We start from the raw sequence: 24673 nt of genomic DNA, 5'->3' as shown, positions 1-24673 counted from the left end.
CTCCGCCCCGCTCCGCTCCCGCCCGCCCGCCGCGGCGTGTGTCAGCCAGCCATGGAGCGGCCGCCGGCGGCCGCCGACCTCCGGGCAGCGCCGGCCGCCCCAGCGCCGCTACCGCCACCACCACCCCGACCCGCGCCCAGGGGAGGCGGCAGCGGCGGCGCGCCCGCCGGCAGCGCCTGGCGCCGCTGGGCGCAGTGACAGCGCCCCCCCGGCCCCGCCGGCCCCCGCCTCCCGCCGCCTCCCGCCGCCGCCTGCGATGCTCAGTGAGTGGCGGGGAGCGGGGGCCCGCGCGGGGCCGGGGGGTTGGGGGAGCGCGGGGCGGGGGGGGCGGCGGGAGCGGGCCCCGGGCGTCCCGCCGGGCCGCCTCGTGGCGGAGGCCCGCAGGCCCGGCACGGCACGGCCGGCGGCTCCCGGGAGGCCGGCGGGCCCCGCGGAGGGGGGGCCTCCGGCACGGGCGCGGCCCTCGGGGGCAGCCCCGGGTGAGGGCAGGGTCGGGCGCCTTCCCGGAGGTCGCGGGGCGGGGGGGGCTTTTCTCATTATATGTTTTTTTTTTCTTCCTTGAAAAGTGCGTGGGTTTAATTAGCTGCTTCTTATCGCACCTTTTCCCTTCCCCCTCCTTTTTTTCCTTTTTTTAAATTTTTTTTTTTTAAATTCTGATAGGAGAAGACTTTCGCTTTCGCGTCCCTTCAGCCAGCGCCCGCCAGCGTCCCGCTCGCGAGCACTGCCCGTGGGGCGGCGGCGGCCCGGGACACGCGTGGGGCGGGCGAGGGGCTCCCCTGGACTCTCGGCGTGGGCCCGCGTTGCTCTTTGCGGGGCCCTAAAGGCGAGCGAGGCTGGGTCCGACCGCTCGGAGGAGGAAGGCTTGGGTGGCGGAGGCCGAAGGCGTCAGGTGGTGTGTCCGTGGGCAGCGGCGGAGCGTGTCCTGCCCAGGTAGCCCAGAGGAGATCGAATGGGCCAAGCGTGCCGTTTGGCTTTGTCTCCAGGGGTAAAAAAAAAAGAAGAAAAAAAGACCCCAAAAAAATCAGTGTGGAATTGGGAAAGCTCGATCCGTGGACGTTGAGCCAAATCTAGGTCCGAGGCAAAGGGATACAGGCTCTTCTGAAATCACACCTGTTTCCTCTCTGCCTCTTTGCCTGAATGCCGCTGCTCGGGCAAAAGCCTTCTCCATAGTTCCTGCTGTCTGCAGCGCTTTTCCTGTTTTGCACCACCGTGTCTCCATGTCAGCTTGTCATCTTTCCTTCTCCCCGTTTTTCTGAATTGCAGCCGCTGCGTGCGTGAAGTCCCATGGCTCTAGGTTCGGATCTTGATGTCAGTTTATCCTTACCTTGTTCATTCTGAAACTTTTTAAGTCTTAGGCTAACTTAATGTCGCAAAAGTAAAAATTAAGTGATTTGGCATTGTTGATGGACTCCAAATTTCACCTGCAGTGATATGAGATAAAAGATGGTACTTCTCTGTCTGCAACTGAGGTCTGAGGCATAGTTCTCAGTAGAGTATATTCAAAATGTGCTTTTTCTGGGTTGTTTTATTGTTTTTTTGGTTTTTTTTAGGATTGCTTGTCCTTATTTCCTCTCTGATGCTCGCAGGTCTTTCCTCAGTCTGTTGGAAGGAAGAGACTGCTGTCCCAGGTCGGGACAGCAATGCAGAGTATTTAAAAGCAGCTTTTCCAACACTAGTTTCCAGGCTCTTTTTCATGTGTCTCTACTGGTAATATTTCAGTTCCATGGCATCTGCCTAAACCCATACCCAAGATGTAGCGTAAGCAGGAAATAAATTTCCTTGGTCCAGTGCTTAGTATACAGCTAATTTCCAGCTTTTTTAGGAAAGAGGAACTTGGGATGCGTTTTGTACGATAGGCCTCTCCTCTGGCTTTCTTCAGTGTTTTTGGTTCCTCAGAAAAAAATTAATAGCCTTTTTGTTTTTTAATTGTGCTCCAATTTGTGACACCGCAGAAGACTCATTGTAGCTGCGCAGACTCCCGGTGTGATCTTTCTTCTCTCTTTCCTTATGTATTTTGCTTATCAGTAAAAATAGTGGCATTAGTATTTATTGTTCTCTGTGGCTGTTTGAGAAGAACGAGGCAGCTGGGACTTCTGAAAAATTGTTTCAAGCTTTCTGCAGGCACAGACAGGGAACGCTATATGCGTTCAGATCATTTTGTATTTTGGAGATAATCTTCAGTGATGAGAACTCGAGACTTAAAGTTGATTGGAGGTTAAAATGGCAGGCTTGTCCTTTTTTGCCCTTAAGTTCTGCATCGTTGACCTGTTGTGAGCTGGCTCGGCTTGAACCCAGTTAAAGGCATTTTGGCAGGCCATCCATATGTTTATTTTATGATATACTCTAATTTTGAGGGCTTAATGAAGAATATTTGTAGGAATGTTGGTTTTGCTCTTCTTGTGCTTTACATGAACGCTTTCCCTGCTGCTGTGACATGGCTTTTTGTAATGCTGAGGGTGAAGTTATAAAGGCAAAGGGACAAAGGCTGAAATGAAAGTAGGGGTGATAGTGTGTCTGATGCCCATGGGTGTTTCTTGGTGAAGGTGCGTTTCCTGTAAGGTAGTTCCTGTTCTGTCACCTGGGAGTAGGGAAGGACATCTTGAGATACTCCTCGTAACACCCACTACTGAGACTGCTGGGAGGAGTATACAAGGTATGTGAAGGGAGCAAGAAGCCGTACAGATTGCATAAAGCAGCTGCAAATGCCACGTAGCTAATCTTGGCCGAGGAAACTGGGGCTTCCCTATTATCCCCAAAGCTCTGAAAAAGCTCAGATTTGAATCAGCTGCCAGCAACTGCTCCTTTCCCAGGCCCTTCTCTCTTGCTGCTAAAATGTCCGATCCTGATGTTAGAATTTGAGACTACTGGGCAACCTACTGCTTTTTTTGCCTATCGTTTTAAATTTACCATTTTCTCTGTTGGTCATCTGCTCGTTCAGCAGTCTGAAAAGTCTGATCTCTGTGTTCCTCTTGTTTGTCGCTGTCACTTCAAAGGATCCTCTGGAGTTCTGCATCTTTCACTCACCAGTTTTCAGTTTCCCTGATCCATTATGAGTTTATGAGGAATTATCTGTACGTGCATGCTGTGCCATAATGAATAGGGATTTTCTCATTTAATCTAACGTAGCACAAATTGATCCTGTAACGGAAGAAAAAAAAAAAAAGCCTGGGTAAGGATATTTCTAGATGCTTTCTCACTTGAATTGAACCACAGATCTGCAGCCGATTTGCACAGTTTTGACCGGCTAAACCACTTCAGAAACATGTAGTTGCATCTGTTCCGTGCCATTTTGGGAGTGAGTTTCTTTTGGATTATAAGCCAAATACAACAACCTAGAGGCAAACTCTCCAAAATGGTTTCTAGACCTGAAATAAGCATCTATGAGAGCATCTCAGATATAATTAAGTTGCTACCCAAAGCTAAGCTGTATGCCAGACTGCATGCAGAGGTTTTAGTGCGGACCTGGGCAAGTCACTTGTGAGTCCTTACTGCTAGCTGAAATGCAGAATGGTAATGTAATACATTGCGGAGCTTAGTTAGGGGTGTTTTTTAGGAGAATGCTAAGATGTGGTCCATCCCTGTGTCCACCCTTCTTTAGGGTCTTCATTAGAATTCTGTCTTTCCTACAGTTTTGTGCAGCAGAAAAAGTGTTGTATTTGAGACAGTGTAAGTCTCAGATATAATTTCTTTAATTGCGAGGAAGATGAAAAGGAAGTTTGTTTTTGGAGTGGAAAAAGTTGTGGTTGAAACTCAGGATTTTAATGGGTCTCTCTGGAAATGCTTTGAAAATTGCACACCTGTTGACGCCCCTTCCCCAACCTCAACAGTTATTTCACTTGTGAGAAGAAACGAAAATCTTTTTAAGGTTTTTGCCAAAGCATATGTGTTTGCAATTCCATGTATCTGTTTAAAGTAACTTTTGCTGAAACCTTGCATCCCCATCCGCTTGGAACTCCACAGAGGGCTTATTGTTCTAACAACGGGAGTAAGTGCGCACGGGAATTAGAAAAGGCTCATTTATGACCATATTTTTAAAGCTGCCTTTTTGTTAGAAATACAGTTCTTACAAGGGGGGGGGGGAAGGGCATCGTCGTCTCTCTTTCTGAGAAGCTGGTTTCATCAGATTTAGCTACTCAAACCAGAAAGCATGTGCACTTGCAAAGCATACACAGGTCATTGGTAGCGGGGCTGTAAGGTATAGAACTGTCTTGAGGCAGGCTTTACCTATGACTCTGGTAGAAGAAAAATTGTTGCTTAGTTCTGCTTTATTTAAAGCCTTTTAGGTTATCTTAACTTCTGTGTAAAACCAACGGCTTTTGCGAAGGATTGGTGGCAGTCAGGGACTACTCAAATGGCAAGGGAGCTGTTGCATTCATCTTTACTGAGGTTGTTTTATTGCAAGCCAGAGGCTAAAAGCTAGCACTGGGCTTCTTTTGGTTTTGAGATACTACTAAGTGGTGTTTGTGAGGATGGCTTTCAAAATTTATACAAAGGAAATCTCAAAGGATTCTTTGGGGTTTTTTCTTTAAATTTTTGTAGGAAGGAAGTCTGGATAGATGGGGTCAGGTGCAAAAGACAAAAGACTCTGCTTTTTAATTTCCCTGAATTTTTTCCTGGGGACTTACCTGACTGAAGTGCCTATCATAAGTCTGGCTATAGCCTTTGCATTCCAGTGATAAGCTATTGCTTCCAGGACTCCCCAAATAGGTGTGCTATTTAAAGCATTATGATTCTGAAATTGCCTTACTTGTATATTAATTTTTCATTCCCTTGACTCTTCTGGAATTGTTTTGTTGGTTGGTCAAGCAGAGAAATCAGAAAATGACTGAAGAATACCCAAACTGCTACTGTAAAAAAGCAAGAAGAAATGTTCCCTTTTTATGAGTTATTTTTAACAAAAACAAATGCTTCAGCTCAGCGCTGCAGTTTTAGTCCAGAATCCTCAAAAGTATTTTTGGTTTCTTGATGAAATTAGTAGAATTAGGCAGCGAAATGTCTTCAGGGATCTGATTCAAAGTGTCTAGTTATGCCTTAGTACTGAGAGGCCTAAAGGTTTTGTTTCATACTTCAATAATGAAGTAGTTTGACTTCAGCAATGAAAATGCCAAGCTGTTTGTCTTCTAACAGTTTTAATACAGCTATGGAATATGTTGATCTTAGCGCATACCGACCTGGTAAGAGCCTCATTATCTTTTTCTTTTCTCTTGAGGTCATGAAACGCGTACGCACAGAACAGATTCAGATGGCAGTGTCCTGCTACCTCAAGCGCCGCCAGTATGTGGACTCGGAAGGTCCCCTAAAACAAGGGCTGAGGCTGTGTCAGACTGCTGAAGAGATGGCAGCTAATCTCACAGGTAATCTTGTCATATTTTCCATGCGTGCATCTTGGCAGAGTTGTGACAAGTGTGTGTATGTATATTGGTAACTATGTGAATCTGTCTGCATGTATGGACAGCTCTGCTTTTGAAATAAAGAAATTTCCAGGTGTGAAGTTGTCATGAATGATGAACTTTTGAAGAATGAAAATGTGGATGAAAGTGTAACACGGTGAGATTCACGGTCAGTGAAACAGCGGGCTGAAATACCAGGTCAGGGTAGTGGAAAATGTGTATGCTGTATCCCAAAGAACATGAAGTCTGGTGATAGTGGTGCTTTGGGATGGGGGTGAGAAGAACCTAGATGAGGAATTAAGTAGAAGCAGGAAAATCTGTTGTACCTGATATAGCTCTCCTGCAGAGAGAAATGGAAGTGATACAGGCTGTTTCTTTCTCTCGCCTAGTCAGCTCTCGAGTTGTGAAAGCTCTGCTCTGCCACTTGGGGGGGGAAAAAAACCCAAAGCCCTTCAGTGGATGAGACAGTTGATTTCCCTGCATTTCCCTTTCTCAAAGGCTTCTGAATCGTGTTACGCTACCTGCTTTTCAAATCCTGTCTGTGACAGTTTTCATTGTAATTGTTGTTTTCGTTACAACAAACTCCGCTACTGCTTGAGCATGTACAAATATTAAAAGGATGCAAGCAATGTGGAGGTTATAAAGATTAAATTTACTTTTACAAGTAATAGAAAATACTGGGCTGACCTTTGGGTGAAAATGCAAGGAGGAAATGTTTTCTTTTAATGAAACTGCTTCAATTGTGACAGTGTCCCAGGCTACGAGTGGTGGAGACCTTGGTTACTTGTGGTACAACTTGATTTGACAAAATAGTAGTTGCTGTAGAACTGCTTGTACCTAGATGAGATTGCATGCCAACATAGCTCTTTCCAGCTCTGGAGTATTTTGCCACAGTTACAATCCAAAGATGAGTGAAATGTGGGTAAAATGTCCAGGCCGACTCTCTTGGGGGCCTGAAGGAAATTGGGTAATACTTCGGTATCAGAAGTGGCCGAGGTCATCGTAGTGCTTTTCATTTCCTTGCTGTTTCAGAGTAGCTATCGGAAGTTTGTTGCAACTCCCTGAAATAATACTGGGGGAGGTGGGGAAGGCATGAAGCCGAAGTAAAATGCTGAATTGCTTTTGATGGGAGATTTTACAGGGGAGGTGGGTAGAAAGGTCAGTGTTGAAATATGGGGTTAGACCTTGGGATTAATCCGTATCAGGAGAACACAGGAATATCTGAAGTAGGAGGGACGACTTGGATTGCAAGCCCTTGCATTTGCATATGGCATCATGCGGGGGTGTGGGGGTGGGGAACCCAAACGTTTCAGTAAAGACCGTGAATGGGTGTGTGATTGGGTTTTGTCTTTTCACTAATATTCCACCAAGTGTTAGTACTAAATTTCTTCTTGTTAGTCCGTATCCTCTTGCCAGTGCAAGGGTTTTGTGGCTGGTGATTCAGAACTTAGTCATCGGTTTTCATTTGAACTGAAAATGATCTGCTCTCATGTATTCAGCTGCTTACTACTTCTTCTTGTCAAACATGCTCATGGTAAGCTGTCAGTGAGTATGCTGCAGTTCCGTGAATGACTGTCAAAAAAGAAAAACCCAGCTTGCACTTATTCCGACAACAGAGGCTGAAAATACTTTCTGTTGCAGTCATCTTAATTTGGCAAACTGAATAAAAACTGACCAGATTCTAAAGCCTGCATTGCTTTATTTCAGGGAAAGTGATCAAGTATTTCTGTCTGAAGATGTCTTTGCTTGCTCCTTAACAAAACTCACCTTGCTTTTTCTGCTCCTTTCTTTTCTTTGACTTTTAAATTAACCAGCCTGTATAAATGGGAGAGGTGCTTGCTGCTTCTGTCTTTAATTCTGTGACTGCTACTTTCACAGTGAAGAGTGTCCTCTGGGTTTTGTTTTAAATAGTTTTGTTTCTCAGTTTTACCTCAGCATTTCTTTCTGTCTTCTTCCAAAGTCTCTCCAGTTGAGCCCTTTCTCCATTGCTTCGTATACTTTCTATATCCGCACAGCTCTGCTTTCACAGAATCATAGAACAGCCTGGGTTGGAAGGGACCTCAGAAGATCATCTGATCCAATCCTCCATGGGAAAGGGAGCCCAGATGAGATTATCTAGCATGCTGTCTGATTGCATCTGCAGTAAAATACAGCACAGAGCTTCCTCATGACTATCCCATATTTCTGTAGAAAACTAGAAGAATATTTGAGGACGGAATGAGTGACTTAAGGAACAGGTTCTTCTAATATTGCCCACAGTATACCATCAGCACATAGGACTATCTGAAATAATGTAAAATTATACATCATCGCACTCACATAAAAGAGGGATCAGTCACTGTGAAACAGTGTTTACACAGTAGTCCCACATTTGTTAGCTGGAAGCAATGCTACCGTAGCCAGCGCACAAGACCAGGCGGCTACTGTCCGTATCCCTGCATTAGGAGTGAGTTCCTTTGAATTTGCTATCAGGTCGCGTAGCTGGCTGCAATTACTGGAAGTGAAGTCAAGGAGCAGATGTTTCCAATAAATGTTCTTATGACCACTGGGGAAGGTGGAAAAGAAACTATGGTAGATTTGTTAATACATTAGAAGGATATGGCCAGTGTTTTATTTCCACCAGGAGAAAAACATGCCTGAAAATTTACTCTCTTGTTTTTGAATCAGTTGAGCTCTTGATCCTTTTTGTAGTTCTGGTAGGTGTAAACTTTTGGGAAAGAAAATAATTAGAATTTTAACTTTTTATGACTGTCTGGTACGTAGGGTTCATTTGCCATTTGTTTGAATGGGAACTTTCTCTAGCATCATTACCAAAACAGTAGGGCATAATGATCGCCCAGTCAGACTGCTCCGGGATAGGTAGCCAAAGATGATGTTCCTCATTCTGAAGCATGAAGTACATTTTAATTTTGAAATTTAGTTGCTTATACAGAGAAGGTTAAATAGGTGGCATGGTGTTGCAAATATAGATTTGCGTATCCTGACAACTACGCCAAATTGTTGCAAATACAGATTTGTGGATATGGCCGGCTGTGCCAAATTGTCGGGAATACAACCTTGTGTATCCTGCCGACTACACCAGATTGTCGGGAATATGATTTGTTGCACAGCTTTTGTTAGCAGTTTAAGATTTATTAATATTTTTGAGATAGATTACAGTATTAGGTTGTACAATTCTTAACAGCATCAGCCAATTTAAAACGGCAACTTGATGATTTTTTTACAATCAACATAGCAATTTAGTTACAGATTCGAGAATGGCAAGGTTCGCTCTATTATTTACATAGAAGAAATGCACAAAGCAAAATCCAGTTATGCTCAGGTTAGAATGATTCACAGAGGGATCATGGATGCAGGGGATAAGGACGACTCCCCCGTTGAGTCACGAGGTTCTAAACTCCCTTCAGAGAGAAGTCTGGGTACAGCTAGGTCCAATCTTAGTCTCAGACTTGGCCAATGGTTTATGTGAATAGGGTTAATATTATGTATATGTAGTCAAATTGCACACATGCACACACACCCCCAAGGTTAACCTGTGAACAAAATTTCCCTTTTTGTGAGTTTCATAAATTACTCACTTTTATGTCCTGGCATTCATCAGCACATGTCCTGTGAACCTTGTGAAATTAGGCCTTTGAGTCCTCACGAAATTGCCAGCAGACGATCCTTCAATCCTTGCGAAGTCTCCCCCGAGGGGCGTCCCAGGCCAGGAGAGATACAGGGTCATGCAGCCCACTGCAGTCCCTGAGAGCTCTAAGGCTCTCCCTCTTGGATCGCTAGTTATAGCATCGAGGTGATTGGCTTTGGCCAATATTTTACATTCTGGGCACAATTCTGGTACACAAATCAGGTGTGCACAGAGATGGCCTGGCACCCAAGTGCCAAGATACGACCAAGATAACAGCGAGATAGGGCTTATCCTGAGATCTCAGGGTGGTCCTGATGTACCATCCAGGCAGCAGATAGCCCGGGTGTGGGCAGAGATTGCCTGACAAGTCGTTATGACCAAGATAACGGCAAGATAGGGCTTATTCTGGGATCTCGGAGTGTCCTGGGGGGCTGCCTCACCACACACGGAAGGAGCACTTCATAAAGAGCAAGTTGTGCTTGCATGGCTCAAGCAAGGTGGCAAGTCATTCCGATCCTGCTGAAACAAGGCCACCAGAACCCTGTGAAGCGTTGACCCTTGTATGCAACTGTGACACAGCATAAAAGACAGGCCCTGGTATTTCTGTTTTGCTTTGCTTTTACAATAAGTAGGATGTGTGACATTGAAAACTGGCACTCAATGTTTTTGAGTTATTACATGTCTGTGCGTGCAGTTTCTTATGCTGAATATCGATTATATCGAAATAGCAGAACTTTTTTTACATTAGCTGTCAAGTAATGCCAGTATGTGAGCCTAGAGTTCTTACCAGCTTTGAGTTTCTGAAGGAGGCAGGCTGTAGAAAGGGCAGTGTATATAACCTTTCAACAGGTCATATTTGTTTATTTCGAAACTGATTTGAGTAAAGATAGGGTGTTGGTGCTGGAATCTGTATTTGTTTTTTTCCCATGAGGGGATGATAAGCACAGCCCAGCTCTCTGTTTCCGAAGCTGAATTCAGCTTGCCCTGGAGAGTTGGTAAACATGCCTCCTGCATTTCCAGAAGCTCCAGAAAGATAGACCTGTGTCTTGGGACACAGGGAAAGAGAGGAGAGAATAGTGACAGGCTGCCTGTACACCATGTGCTGATGATCTCTTTCTAATTAGAAGCATTGAGAAGAGCTGGAGGCTGGCCTATCTCTCTTTAGCATGTGAAAATTTGATGATGTTGTTTATAGACTTCCAGGGCTGTCACAGTTGTGCCTCTGTGTGTGAGCCAAATGCTGGAACAAAAAGCGATCGATCAGGACTAGGAAGGCAAAGAGAGAGGATGGAAAGTGGTGGGGGGCAGGGGAGGCTGAAAGAAGTCTAAGGAGTTGAAAGTGAGAGCAATAAAAATAGGTTTTGTGAAGGGGAAAACAGTTATTAATTGAAAAAAAAATTAGAGAAGGAAAACAGTGAAACTCCTTGCCAAGTTGTGCTTTTCTTAGAAGAGCAGATGAATTAGCATATTAGTTAAAATTTAGATTTGTAAATTTTGTAACTTGTGTTTGCAATCACTGGTATTTATATATGCTTAGGGTATGCTGGTGGGTGCCTGTCAACTTGCAGAAAGTCCCCTGTCAAATTTCAAGGGGTTAGCAGACGAGCAAAGATTTGGTGCCAGAGAAGGAAAAGCCAGTTTCCTTTCTAAATAGATCAGAACCCCTTTTACCAGAGTTGATACTGGTTCTGAAAATCAGTGTAACACCATCTCAGGAGACTATAAGAACTTGGCTTATTGTCAGATACCAGCTGCCCTTTAACCTAAAATCCTCAGTGAGCAGGACACGTTTTGGTTAAAAACTAGTGTTTGCTTAGAGATTCAGTGTGTGTTCACCACCACCTCAGGGAGGCTAGCAAATGATAATGGTTATAATTTGTAGTAAATGATAATGACTGGGGCAAGGAATTTGAGACTCTGAGGTAGTGTCACTGCAGACCACCTGTCCGTCGTGGGTCCCACTGGAAAAGACCTTGTTTTGGAGGAAGTTGTAGATTCACTTCCTCATCTTTTCTGAGTGCAAAGTAGTAAAACTGCTGAGTGTTTTGTAACACTGTGAAGGGATCTGTGATGGTGTTTCTCTCTGAGTTTCTTGGGAACTTAAGGTTGTATTTGAAAACTCAAAAATGTGTTATGGGGAGAGCAGGTGAGTTGCTGAGCTTTTTAGGTTTTGTTTTTTTTTTTTTAATAAGCTTTCCGTATACTTTCTTTCATGATCTGTCTAGGTGGTTACTGCCACGTTTAGATGCTTCAAACTGCATTTGAAAGATGAAATGTCACTTTGGTGGCTGCATTGCCTTGGATTTTATGAGAAGCTTTGTTTCCAGACATACATGCAAAACTCCTTAAATCCTTACTTAATTCTTCTTATTTTATTTCGCAGTCCAATCTGAATCTGGTTGTGCCAACGTTGTGTCTGCAGCTCCCTGCCTGGCGGAGCCACAGCAATATGAAGTACAATTTGGACGATTACGAAATTTTCTCACAGGTAAATATCAGGGAGTGAGGAAGAGGAAAGTAGCTGATTTTTTTGTCATTTCAATTAGTAAAAGACAGTATAGTAAAATTAAAAATCATGTCTCTAACAATCTTTTTATTTCAAGTTGTGATATTTCAGTTGCTACAATTAGAAATATTTTTCTTTCCTTTTGTTTTTTTATTGCCTGAGAGCTGAGTACCTCTGACTTTTGTAAATACCTATCTGTCTGTCTGCCCTTTCTTGTTCAGCGTTTGGCCTTTGTATGTTTGTAGATATTCTAGACAACATCATACATACACAAGACAAGAAGGAAGACTAGTGTCTTATGTGGAAGGCAGGTAACTTAGAAATGGATGTAGCTCTTTGCTGTCTCCTAGGGTAGGGGTTTTAATTTTATTCATAATTGGCATCTTTTTATGATGGTCTCAATTTTTAAGGGAGAATTTGTTCCCTTAAAATTACCAGTACTGGCTTTGAGGCTGGACGTATATGGCAGAAAGGAAAAAAAATCCTCATTCTGTAGTGTGATGCAGAAGGCAATCACAGGGGTTTTATGTATTTATTTAAAAAGGGACTCCCAAGAATGGCCTGATTTCTTCTATGAGTCTTGAATGTGGGAAGAAGAAAGCAGATAGGATTTTTAGATCATAGTACCAAGGAAAGTGGGGTTGCTACTCCTCCCACCTTTGGGCACATCTGTGTTTGTCCAGCGCAGGGACTTGATCCTAGCATGCATAGCACTAGGATTAATAATCCTGATAGTTGTTGAAAGAAAAGGAAGGGAGGGAGGCAGGCAGGCAAGAAGGCAGAGGCGGAAAACACTGCCTTAGTCTTAGGCTTGCCACGTAGAGCAGTTCAACACCGTTGCACATTCGTATTAAGGGTAAATTCATATGGTTGAGAAGTATGACTGCTCTGTTCAGTGGCTTAAATATCACTTGGGGAAATGCTAGGCATGGTTTTGGTGTTCATGTCAACTGCATCTTTTTTGTCCCTCTTGCTCAGTCCTGGTTTCTTACTCGTGTGCAGAAACAGAAGCAGTTCATGTGTGTAACTTGCCAGCCAGCCACCAGGCACAGCAGGACACTGCCGGTTTCTGTGATGCTTGCCTCCAGGGGCACTGAGGAGTGGGCAGGGGACTAGGACACTGAATAATTCAGGAATTACTCTAGAGAGCTCTAGTTCAACCTGCTGCTCAAAGCAGGACAAGGTCAGAGTTGATCAGGTTGCTCAGGTCCAGCCAGGTTTTGATAATCAAAAAGCGTGGAGATTGCACTACCTGCCGCTCTGGGTCCCAGCTGAGTGGTTTGGTGAGCGTTTCCCTTGCAGCAGCTTGCCTGTTGTCCTTTCACTGAGCACCTCTGAGAAGAGGCTGACTTCTTTTCCTCCATAATGTCCAGCTGGGTACTGAAGGCAGCAGGTAGATACACCCTTAATCTCCAGGCTAGACAGACCCAGCTCCCATAATCTCTCATTATACGGTCACGGGGAACATTTTCTTTGTTCCTGTCTCTGCCAACTTCCCATCTCTTCCCTTTTTCCCCCACTGCAGTGTGAGGTCCTCCCCCTTGTTGCATTTCTGGACTAGAGCACTTGCAGGGAAAAGAGCAGCTGCTAGCTGCTTAGTGCTTTTACTACATACAGACCACTGGTTTCACTGGCTTTGGCCCAGTTTCAGTGGGACAGAAAGGAGAACGATGCCTAAGTATGCAAATACGTATGTAAAGACTGCACACCACACACACGCTCTGTAGTTACACGTTTAGAAATGGGAGAGGGGCACAGTTTGGATCCGAGAAAGTCCAGATGAGTGCTTAACAGGAGAGGAAAAATAACCTAATGGAAAGGGGAAAAAAGAGTATGTATTAGTATGTCAGGAACGAGAAACAAGTTGAAAAGAAGCAATGCTGTTTGAAGACAAGCAATGCTGTTTGAGGATCTGAAATGCCTGTTTTGTTCCAGTAATTTGGACCATTTGGGCCTCCAGTAACTCATTGTTGTGGCCCTGTATGCTACCATGGTGTTCTATGGCAGGGCTCCGCTCCCTACGGCTCCCCTGGGAGGGAAGCAGCCCCAAGAAGCTGGTGAAGGAGGGGTGGAGCTGTTGCGCAGATTAGCCTCTGCAAGGTACAGCACAACCTAATCGGGAGTTTGTTACACTGTGTACTAGGAATTACCGCTGGGATTTGCCTTGGCAGGGAGAGGGGGAGAGAGAGAGAAAGCGTGCACATGAGCAGGCACAGAAATAAAACAAGAGCACAGCATATTGCAGTACATTTTGGAAACTGTAGCTTCCTTTCCCCTGGAGACAAATCAGTTCCATCTGAAACACCACATGCAAGTTTTATTGCAGCTGAGAGGGGAAAAAAAGCCACCAAAGTTTAGGCCCGCACAACCTAGGTAAATAATTGACTTAAATACTAGTTTAAAGGCAATGAGTAAATTTCAAAGCCCATTTATGGCAATAAACAGAGGGCATATTTTTTCTTTTTAAATACATAGGTAAAAAATTCAGCTGTCATGTAGTTTGAGTGGGTATTTTAATAGCTGGCCCACAACTAAAAACGGTTTTGAAATGTCTGCATTGGTCTGACAACATACCTCAGCGGCTTGAAAATCTCTCTTCGGATCTGTAATAGGTACCGTGTATCCCCTTTAGGTGACGGAAGACGCACCAACAGAAGTCTCCTCTTGCTTGCTCTCTGAAAGCCTGTCAAGGCTTTTTGCAGTAATTGTCCTTGCTCTGTTTTATTCCCAGCAGAAAGTGTATTGAGAAATCATTCAAAGTTTGTTGCTGTTTTTCATATAGATTCAGATTCTCAGCACAGCCATGAAGTGATGCCTCTTCTGTATCCCCTCTTCGTCTACCTCCATCTGAACATGGTCCAGAATGGCCTGAAAAGCACAGTGGACAGTTTTTACAGCCGCTTCCATGGCATGTTCTTGCAGAATGCCAGCCAGAAGGATATCATTGAGCAGTTGCAGACTACCATGACTATTCAAGATATCCTGTCCAACTTGAAGCTCCGGGCTTTTCTGGACAACAAGTACGTCATCCGCCTTCAAGAGGACAGCTACAACTACCTTCTTCGCTACCTCCAAAGTGACAACAACAACGCCCTGTGCAAAGTCCTGACCTTGCACATTCACCTGGATGTGCAACCCGCCAAGAGGACTGACTACCAGCTCTATGCCGGTGGGAGCTCCTCGCGCAACGAGAGCAACGGCCTGGAACCCAGCGACGTGCCAGCTTCCATTCTGCAGAACGAGGCGGCGCTGGATTTACTGCAGGACAGCATTAAACGCGTCAAGGATGGGCCCCCTTCCTTAACGACCATCTGTTTCTATGCCTTCTATAACACGGAGCAGTTGCTGAACACTGCAGAGATTTCACCAAATAGCAAGCTGCTCGCTGCTGGGTTCGATAATTCATGTGTGAAGCTGTGGAGCCTGCGTTCCAGGAAGTTAAAATCTGAGCCCCACCTCGTTGATGTGTCCCGCATCCGCCTGGCTTGTGACATCCTGGATGAGGAGGTCTGGATACCCTTTTTATCACCCCCTACCCTTTCTGCTGAGATATTTTGGGCATGCGTTGTGGAGTATCTAGTAATGTCTTAGGGGACTGTGGGGCTGTTGCACAACCTGTCTACCTTGGCGCACAAATTTTATAGCCTGCTCTCGTTCTTTTCCTGCAGTGGTTGTAAATGCTGCACTGAGGTGCAATGAGTTTGTGCTCGGGTCATAGTTTGTTAGTCCTAAGTGAGGATCTCCCTCCTCCAGCTGTCCTTCAACAGGTGACAGTACACAGGCAGCCCAGTAAGGACAGGTGACTAGAGAAGGCTCCCTTCCCTGAGGAGCGTGGAGCCTTCTTATGGATGGGAAGAGGAAACGAGGAGATGCTGGCAGCAGAAACACACTGTGGTGAATGAAAACTACAAGGAAAGCAGCTCAGAACAACCAGTCAGAAGGGCAGAGGGAAGGGAAGGGATGTAGGAAGAGGAACATAAAGAGAGTAAGGAAGGAGCCAAAGGAGGCTGGTCTGAGGCCTCAGGAAGAAGGGATGCGTGAGTGCAAAACTGTACGTAAGGAATCACCTTAACCAGGGGTGAAGAGTTAGCATAGAAAAATTATGTAAAATGTCTCTGTTAAGGAATCTGCAGTGTAGAAACTTCAGAGGCTTCCCAGTCTGGAGTGCAGGAGACAAGGACAGGGATGTGTGTGCCTTCACATGCCAGGCTAGATAGCATCTTCTAGTTCACTAATTTTTTTGCCTTCTAGTCACACCCTTCCTCCCCTCTCACCGCAGCTGCCCACGTAGCATCTTGTTATCTGGTTAAAGATCAGAATTTGTGACTCTTCCTTTGTTTAATTGCTCCACTTTTGGGGGGCGGAGGGGGAAGAAGAAGCCTTATTTGTTCTTGTGTTGAGTGTTTAGCAAGAGAAACATCCTTTTTTCCACTCACTTTTTCTTCCTCTCATAAAACCTACCTAGTGGCAGGGTTCTGTTTATTTTGGAAGAGTGCAGAGGGCGTGATGTTTGCAGGGATCTATGGTTAGGGATTGCTTTGTTAGTCAGCTTGAGAACTAGAGGCAGGCATCCAGGTGAGATAGCACAGTGGCATGTTCACCGCTTCCCAGGTTAACTCCTTCCGCAGGGTGAGCAGGTAAGTGGGTCAGGCGAGCCCAAGATGGAGCTATGGACTTGTTCTCATTAGAAGCTGCAAAAATTCATAGTACTGTATATTGCCTGTCACAGAAACCGAATATCTGTAACCTGTGGCAGAAGAGAATTTCTCTGCTAAGTCAGCAAGTCACCTCCTTTGGCTCTAGACTATAGAAAAGCAGATATTACGAGGTTATCAGGAGTGTGTATTATCTTTTTTTGGCAAGTAGGCGCATACTTACATATTGTACATGTATTGTGAAATGGCTGTGGAAGATGGGGTACAAATGGCTCTCGTTGGCTATTTAATTTTTTTTGTATCCTGCAGCATTTATGCACGGGTCTAAAACCAAAAACTGGTCAAAGACCAGCACAGATCAAAGTCGTCATTGCCCTGAATAACTTCACCACTGACAAAACAAAAAGTGACCTGACCAGGAGTTCAAAGTTAAGGGGGGGGGGATGCCAGCCTGAATGCACTGCTGGTTACATGTCCCAGATGTAAATGAAAGCCTATTGACTACAAAGGAAATAAATTTCTGTATCTGGGAGCCCTAAGTGGAAACACAAAGGTGCCCATGGGGTCGCAGGTGGGAACGGACCAGCTCCCGCTTGGGTGCCATGGGAATAGAAGCCACAGATACTAAGACAGACCAAACAAGACCACCCTGACCAGGCTGCAGTCATCGGTCACGCAGCTCAGTGTGAACAGGGGCTGTGTTTCAGACTGTCACTGCAGTATGATCAGCAGCAATTCATAGCAATAAATCTGATGAAAATTTTGACAAAGAACAAACATTCTGAATGTGCTTTGACATTAGTTCACTGAGTTCTGTAGAATAACTGGTGAGGATGCTAAACTTGGCTGGGTTTTGTAAGGTTTCTGAATCTTGCTTGTTTTGGTTGATTTCTGTATTGTGTAATTAGCTTTGGATACTGTATTTAAATAGTAGTGCCTGAAATAATCTTCAGTTTGGTTTCTGATTTGCTGCAAGCAAATAGGGCCTTCTGTTTATGGAGATACAGCAGTCTAAAACTCTGCTAGTTTCAGTGGATCTTGTTCAGGCTGACACTAAAACTACACTATTGGGTTTATTAACTCCTTTTGTTTGTGTGTGTGTATATATATACACACATGTATATATGAGGTTGAGACTTGGCAAAAGCATTAGAGAATAGCGTTTTTTTCCTAGTCCGTGGAAAGCCTTTGTATCGGTAAGGTCAAAGTCATCCATTAAGTGTCGTTTTGGTAAATCTTGCTTAGTGTGATGCCCCAGTGCCCACCAGCGTTGTCTTGCATCTTGGAAATAGGAGAGGCTTACTATTTTGGGATACAGTAATTTCATTTTCTTTATAGTAACATCTCATAAATGCCACTTCATAGTCTCTCTTACTTAAGGTCTGGTGTACAAACGCAGTTTTGCAGCTGTGCGAATGGGCATATTGTTTGTCTCTGCAATTTTGCCGTGCTTATTGCTGGTACTACGTAAATCAGCAATAGCAAATAATACTCTCTGTTCCAAGCCGCAAGATTGGCAGCCTTTGAATTCTGTGAAGACTAAGGCTTGACCCCATTCAGCTCTGCTTCTGAGATACTGCTTTTAAGTGGCAGTGGTCCTTCAAGTGGTAGTGAGCAGGGATGATGCTGACACCTTGGTGGATGGCAGATCGGAGGGGATTCTGGAAGGAGCACTAAGAAATGTCCTGCAGAGAGAGGCATGGTATCTACTCCCTCATCTTTCCCTGCTAGGAGGTCCCCACTGTAGGCAAGTTAAGAGATCTTCCCTTTTGACATCTTAAGAGGGCTGCAGGATGACAGAGACAATGACACCCAGGAAAACCTGTTACTAGTTAGAAAAAAAAAAAAGGGGGGGTGCGCAGGCTAATATGGTGTGTTCGTTTTTTTGAGGTTATCACTGTTGCTTTTTGAGGCTTGCTCATTCCCTTGAGGTTTATGCTGGGTGGAAGATGAAGATAACTTTTGTCAGCAAGAGAATGTTTGCTGCTCACCAGGTTAAATGCATCAGCGGTAAATTTTTCTGGGTCCAGGTGACAGTCATGCAAAATCTGTTACTGATTTAAGTAATAGCTGAAAAGTTGGGCAGTCTGTCTATAGGTGTATCATTTGGAAGGTGTCCTGTGTAACAAAACATGCCAAGATTTTTGTTCTTTTCAGTTTCTTCATAATACAATTTTTGGGAGTCTTGCACTTGCTCAGGAAGGTTTCCTGCTCACTGTTGAAGAATAAATTATATTTTAGCTCATTTTAGTAGTGTTGATAGGTTTTCCAGTTCTATTGTATTACTTAAAATCTGTTTTGATAGTTCTTATTTTCAAAATGGATAGTACACATAATACAAGGTAGCTTTTCTTGGGGGGAGGGAGGGGTGTTGGTTATTGTTTAAAATAGGCATATATAACTTAATTTCTTGTCCATTCCAAGGAAATAGAAATCATTCATGCTAACCTACAGCAGCAGCCACTTCAGAAGGAGCTCATTGATATCTGGGTAGTGCCCAGTGGTATGTTATATCCAGGAAACATATTCAGTGTGTGAAATTTGAGTCCCGAAAAAACACTATGAAGAGGGGGTTCCCTGCCTCCCTGCTGATTTATAACACAGGTTGCAACCTTTCTGTAGCTGCTGTAAATGCTAACCTACATGGTAGTAGCTGTGGGATGCAAGGAAGAGTGTGCTTGATCTGACAAAGAAATGATGCCTGATTTTGCAAGGCAGTAATTTAGTGGCGGCACTTCCAGCAGCTTTGTTAATCTGGTCAGCAGACTGACTTGGATAGGGAGGAAACGGAAAACTTAGTGACGCAGAAGCATTATAGGTATACCATTTTTGGTGAGCTATAACAGCAGCGTGCAGTTGTTATGCTACGTGGTTGGCAAGCAGAAGTCACAAATTAAGATTTACTACCTGTGACCCTATAGCAGTGTGGTTTTGAATGCTGCAGAAGGCATTGTCAAATAAGCTGCTGTAATACAAGACAAGAAAAGTAGGTACGTGTAAGAGAGGAAGAGTGTGTCCTTGCAGACAGCCCAAGCAGCCCTGTATGAATTTGAAGGCATTAAATCAAGTACCTGGACTTGCAGAATTTGCAGAAATGATAGTACAATATAGGTAACTTGAACGGGCTTCCACTGGTAACTTGTCAGGAATCTTACGGTCATAATTAAATAGTATAAAATGCTGCAGGTTATCAGCCTCTCTCCTTTAATGTGGTAACATAGCTTAGAGATGCTGTGGATTCCAGCAAGCAATGCTCTATCTGAGGTAGAAGAAGCAATTTGAATAAGAATGGGGCTTTGCATGTTAGAGCCTGCAACTTCTCTCTGCCTCACCTCCAGAGCAGAGATGAAGTTGGCTCCCAGCTACATGATAAAACTCCCATGGGCACTGACTACTCTGAAGAGAATTAGCATTGCTAAACATGGCTTTCTGCCTACCGCTAAACACACAGCTGAAGATGGAGAAAGGCAGCGAGGTAGCTAAGTCAGTTTGCTCGCCTCTGCTGTGAGATTTGAAACCCCTGGAGGAGAAGGGCTTTCAGGGCTGTTGCCAAGTCTGAAGCAAAGTGTGGGTCCCAAGGTCAGAGGGATGGGGGATGTCGTGTCAGCCAAGAGAGCTGCTCACGATGCACTGACTTCTGCTGGTCGTCAGCAGTCCACAGCCCTCGGGAATTGGGTTTCCTCTCGGGGCAGGAAGTGCTCCTTCGGCAGGAAACGGGCCACTTCGTGATGATAAAAGTTAAAGGGGCTGCTCACAAACAAAAGGGTGTTGTGTTGAATTTGATGTGCAGAGACTGTCCGTGGATGCGACTGATTCAGTACTGAGGAAAAGTGTCTGCCTGACAGCCCTGCGGAAGGGTGGTCTTGAGCTACTACACAGGTGCACCCCAAGCCATGGTTATCTCACTCTCTGTCAATGAGACCCTGGCTTGTTGGGCAAGGACACTATCTTGAGCTGAGATTTGTTGAAACTTGCTCAGTCTGTAGCCTTTGAGTGTCGAGAGGTGCTACTTGGGTAGACTTTGAGACCCTTACCCTCCGTCGGGATATTCCTCTAGCACTGTTCACTGAACAGTCTTTAAATGTGAAAGCCTTTACTTCTTGACTATCTGCCCTGGTACTTGAATTGGAGAATTACAGGATAAAAAGGTTTCCAGTGCCATCCTTTTTGTGATTATTCATCCTCTCCTACCCCAAAATAGATCCTTTGACCTAAATAAGCTGCATGCATTTGCTGTTCTTGAAGGGTGAGGATATGAAAGCATCCCGATAGAGCTGGCATAGAGAAACAAATATTACAGCCTTACCAGGTTTCCGTTCACATGTGGGGCTAAGAAGGAATGTCCAGCAGACAGCTTGTCAAATACACTTTGTCTTTCCATCTCCCGCCTTTTGTGTAACACATCTGTGTTTCTTTTTCTCTACTGCGAGATTCAGTTCCAATAATGACCACACCAAATGAGCAGATGCCAAGATCTGTTTCAACATCTTAGCCAAAAGTTTAGTAGAGAGCGGATAGCGAATAAGCATATGTTTTTAGCAAGCGGAAAAATGTCATAAAATACTTCCCCCCCCCCCCCCCCCCCATTTGTGTACAGTCCCAGGTAAGGTGCTTCTTGAGTGAGCATGAGGCTACCCAAAGTGAAGATAAAACCTTTATATAAAGTCTTATCTCACCATCTCTTTCAGCATTAACTTAGATGTAGCAAATGCGCTAGCAATGTTTCTGTCTGAGTTGCACAAAATGTGCCATGTCTAAAATAACTTCTTCTGTATTAATACCCGCCTGTTTTCCTCATGGTGGTTCCTGTATTTGTTGAAGAGATAAACACGCTTTCCTTTCTTGTTTCTTTCTATCCTCCCTGACAGGAGGAAGAGGACGACAGCGCAGGCACAGAAATGAAGATCCTGAGAGGACACTGTGGACCTGTGTATAGCACGAGGTTCCTTTCAGACAGTTCAGGACTCTTATCTTGTTCCGAGGACATGTCCATCAGATACTGGGACCTCGGAAGTTTTACAAACACTGTGTTGTACCAAGGACATGCCTATCCGGTCTGGGATTTGGATATTAGCCCCTGCAGCCTGTACTTCGCCAGCGGTTCCCACGATCGCACTGCAAGGCTCTGGTCATTTGATCGGACGTACCCGCTGCGAATATATGCAGGCCATTTGGCGGACGTAGACTGTGTCAAGTTCCACCCCAATTCCAACTACTTAGCAACGGGCTCCACGGACAAAACTGTGCGCTTGTGGAGCACTCAGCAAGGCAACTCCGTGCGTCTTTTCACTGGGCACCGCGGCCCCGTGCTAGCGCTTGCGTTTTCTCCCAACGGTAAGTACCTGGCATCAGCAGGTGAAGACCAGCGGCTAAAGCTGTGGGACTTGGCATCAGGAACTCTTTACAAAGAACTGAGGGGCCACACGGACAACATAACCAGCCTTACTTTTAGCCCCGACAGTAGTTTAATTGCTTCAGCGTCGATGGACAATTCGGTCCGGGTCTGGGACATTCGGAACACTTACTGCAACGCCCCTGCAGATGGGTCTTCCAGTGAACTGGTTGGTGTATATACCGGACAAATGAATAATGTGCTGAGCGTACAGTTTATGGCCTGTAATCTTCTTCTAGTGACTGGAATTGCACAAGAAAATCAGGAACATTAATTAATTTTTTTTTCTTAGGGAAGTGGGTGGGTGTATTGAATGCTAGAGTCCATTGCAAGCTGAGATTACTGACTGTGAAACATTTTTCTTCGTCTGCCCCCTTGAAAAGCATGTTCAGAGTGATGCAAATGCTTTAAAATGTCTTGCCCACAAAAAGGCCTGTGCTGTTGGACGGAATAAGGAAAAAAGGAGTGATGAAAATTAAGCATACATTCTAATCTTGTACTTGTAGGGATGGGGAAAAGGGGAGGAAATCCAGTAGCTTGGGGAAACCAAAAGCCTGGTCCACACAAGCGAAACTGCCAACCAGAGAAGCTGCTGACCTGCACTTAAATAACCTGCATTGATTGATGGGCACATCTTACCTACTGTTAACTGAGGCTTGAGTGTGTGGAGAACTACTGGCCCAGTGCTTTTTGTTTTGTTTTGCTTTTGTTTTCCTGGTATTGCAGAGGACCAGCATTTTAAGACCCTTCTATTAAAAGAACATTATGTATTTTCTACAGTGATGGTGGTCCTAAATATTACAGCTCCCTATAGCACTTCTGGAATATTTTGGACTAGCTAAGTAGAATATACCGTCTTTCTTTTTAGTAAGGGGATGAAAATCTGACCTCAGTTGGGGCCCATCTCTGCATTGCTATTTGGGTTTGGTTCCTGGTACTAGCTGTGATATTTGTATTTATGTTCCAATAATTTGGAATCTTTTTGAATCTGGTTGCACTGTGTTTTGAAGATAGGACGACAGTGGGGGTAGAGTGGTGACTTTAAGGGTAATAAATGACTTGCCTTGTCTGGAGTGGAGGCACAACAGAACTGAAGCAGCTAAGTTTGGATGCCTAATGGAAACGCGGCATGTCAATCCACCACTGCACCTCACAAATATTTCCGTAAATGGAAGTTGGCAGTCTAGGAAGAGGGGGACAGGGAGAGAGAGATACACAAAGTGACATGGGAAAAAATAGTATTACTAAATTATTGTGTGTACACAGAGGCAGCTCTGCCAGTGTTGGATTTTTCTTGAAATGTTGCAATATCAGTTTCATGAACGCTTTGTGAGATAAATCATCAGCATTTACAAGGATCTGCGGAAAAAGCACGTTCTAGTTTGTCATTTGGAGAGATTAAATATTTCTGCTTTCTGGAAAGAGTTATTTTGTATTTTGTTTTCTATTAAAAGCATTTAGTTTAAAAAAAATTGGTTTGGTCCCTTTCTGGGAAACTTGCTCTGACTTACATGGGAAGGAGAGGGCAGAGCATGCTTCTCCTGTGCTGCTTGAGCCAGAGTCTGCTTGGCACTTGGAGGATGAATCTGGTGGCCTCACTCACTCGCTGCGTGCTGTTTTGATATCCCCCTGCTTGCTTGCCACAGAGCTGGCTTGGCAGGCCATGGAGTAGGGTATTGACACACCTTTGTAGGTCAGCTGAAATGCACATGGAGGATCTAGGTACCCCCTGAGGTTGACACTGTGCAGCAGAAGGCCTCATTGTGTAGCACTGCATGACCTTTACTTTGTGGTTTGATGTTCAAAAATGCCTCTTTCAAGCAAAGGCACAATCCTCATCTTCTAGACAGGCTGTCGGTATTAAATTATAATTCCCTTCAGCTTTCCTTAGACGTTCTGGACTTGAGAGAATTCTCCTGAGAACATCCAAACAATCTAAGAGTTTAGGTGACACCTCACAATTGCTTTTTTCTTTTTTTTTCCTACTTACGTTGGTAAATGACCAAAACCGCTTCTCAGAAAAGTGTTTGACCTGTCTGAGATTAGTGACAGTGTGTGCTGCAGCTCAGCTCTGTGAGTACCAGAAACCCTTCTGTACGCCTGGAGTTGAATGGCACCGCAAATCTTCTGACAGCTGGATACCAAAAGTGTGAAGCAGCTCAGCAATCCCAGACCAGGATCAGGCATTTCGGAAAAAAAGCCCAGTATGGGAGCTGGTTGTATTGTTGACGCTTTGGGTTGTGCAGGTCTCTAGAGAGACCTGATGCTGTTCACCAGACTAAATGCATTGTATTCTTCAACCTGCAGTAATCTCTATGGTTGTTTTGAGTGGTTTTGCTTGATTCTGTAGATTCTAGCCCAAAGATTTCATTGTGAAATGACTGCTCTTGTATCATAGTAAAGTATCGAAGTGCTTGGCTGAATGCCTGTGTGAATACCTAGGATGGATATGGCTCCCCAGTGTTCACTGGAACTCATTTTGCTGTTTGTTCCTCTGTGTCCTGAGCAGTGTTTAGATTTAGATCAGCTTGGCTTTTGGTCCTGAAGTAGAGCAAACAGCAACCAAAAGGGGGGAAAAAAATAAAGGTGAGATGGGCAGAGAACAGTTTCCCTTTAACATCTTACTTCTAGAGTGGAACTGGGCTTTTTATTAGTTGGGTTATTCTGAAGTATTTTGCATACAACAGTGACAAGAGTAAAGAGATTTAGGAAGCAAATCCTATTATACGTATGTAGGCTAAAAGATGTAAAAGTAACTTTTGAGCTGTTGGAAAAACAGTATCATTAATGATGTGCTTCAAACCTATAAACTTATGTACTGTGTGGACAATTTTTGGTGCTTGTGGAATGTGAATGTTTGAAGGCGGGAAGCCAGGAAATAATCTAGACTATAAGAAATGTCTGTAATTGATTGACAGGCTGAATTTCAAGGCAGAACTGGGAGGAAAGTATGAGTGGGAGGGAGGAATACCATTAAGTCTAGCAAATCTTGGACTGTAATCTCTATTAACTGTGTAGTTCAGAAATAAGTCTGCATTTGCACAGACGCCTTCCTTATTCTGTTCTAAACAGGTATCAGAAAGAATACTAAAGCATTTCAGT

General features: G+C 44.4%; 1 protein-coding gene across 5 annotated transcripts; it reads left to right on the top strand.

Moving 5' to 3' along the window:
• The first annotated feature begins 9 nt into the window (after window positions 1-9).
• Window positions 10-23043, top strand: TAF5L (TATA-box binding protein associated factor 5 like). Of its 5 annotated transcripts, XM_075089521.1 has the most exons (6): window positions 10-263; window positions 661-930; window positions 5210-5354; window positions 11402-11506; window positions 14307-15031; window positions 21048-23043. In XM_075089521.1, the coding sequence occupies exons 3-6, from the start codon at window positions 5213-5215 to the stop codon at window positions 21843-21845; spliced, it is 1770 nt and encodes a 589-aa protein (XP_074945622.1). In that variant the 5' UTR covers window positions 10-263; window positions 661-930; window positions 5210-5212; the 3' UTR covers window positions 21846-23043. The 5 variants fall into 5 exon arrangements, with proteins under 5 accessions (XP_074945622.1, XP_074945619.1, XP_074945621.1 ...); XM_075089518.1 differs by lacking the exon at window positions 661-930 and having other exon boundaries at window positions 130-263; XM_075089520.1 differs by lacking the exons at window positions 10-263; window positions 661-930 and adding an exon at window positions 1420-2653.
• Window positions 23044-24673: the final 1630 nt, after the last annotated feature.

Source organism: Phalacrocorax aristotelis, chromosome 3 (genome assembly GCF_949628215.1).
Source record: "Phalacrocorax aristotelis chromosome 3, bGulAri2.1, whole genome shotgun sequence".
Classification (NCBI taxonomy): domain Eukaryota; kingdom Metazoa; phylum Chordata; class Aves; order Suliformes; family Phalacrocoracidae; genus Phalacrocorax; species Phalacrocorax aristotelis.
Note: the sequence above shows the minus strand (reverse complement) of the source record. Positions and strands in the feature narration are given on the sequence as shown.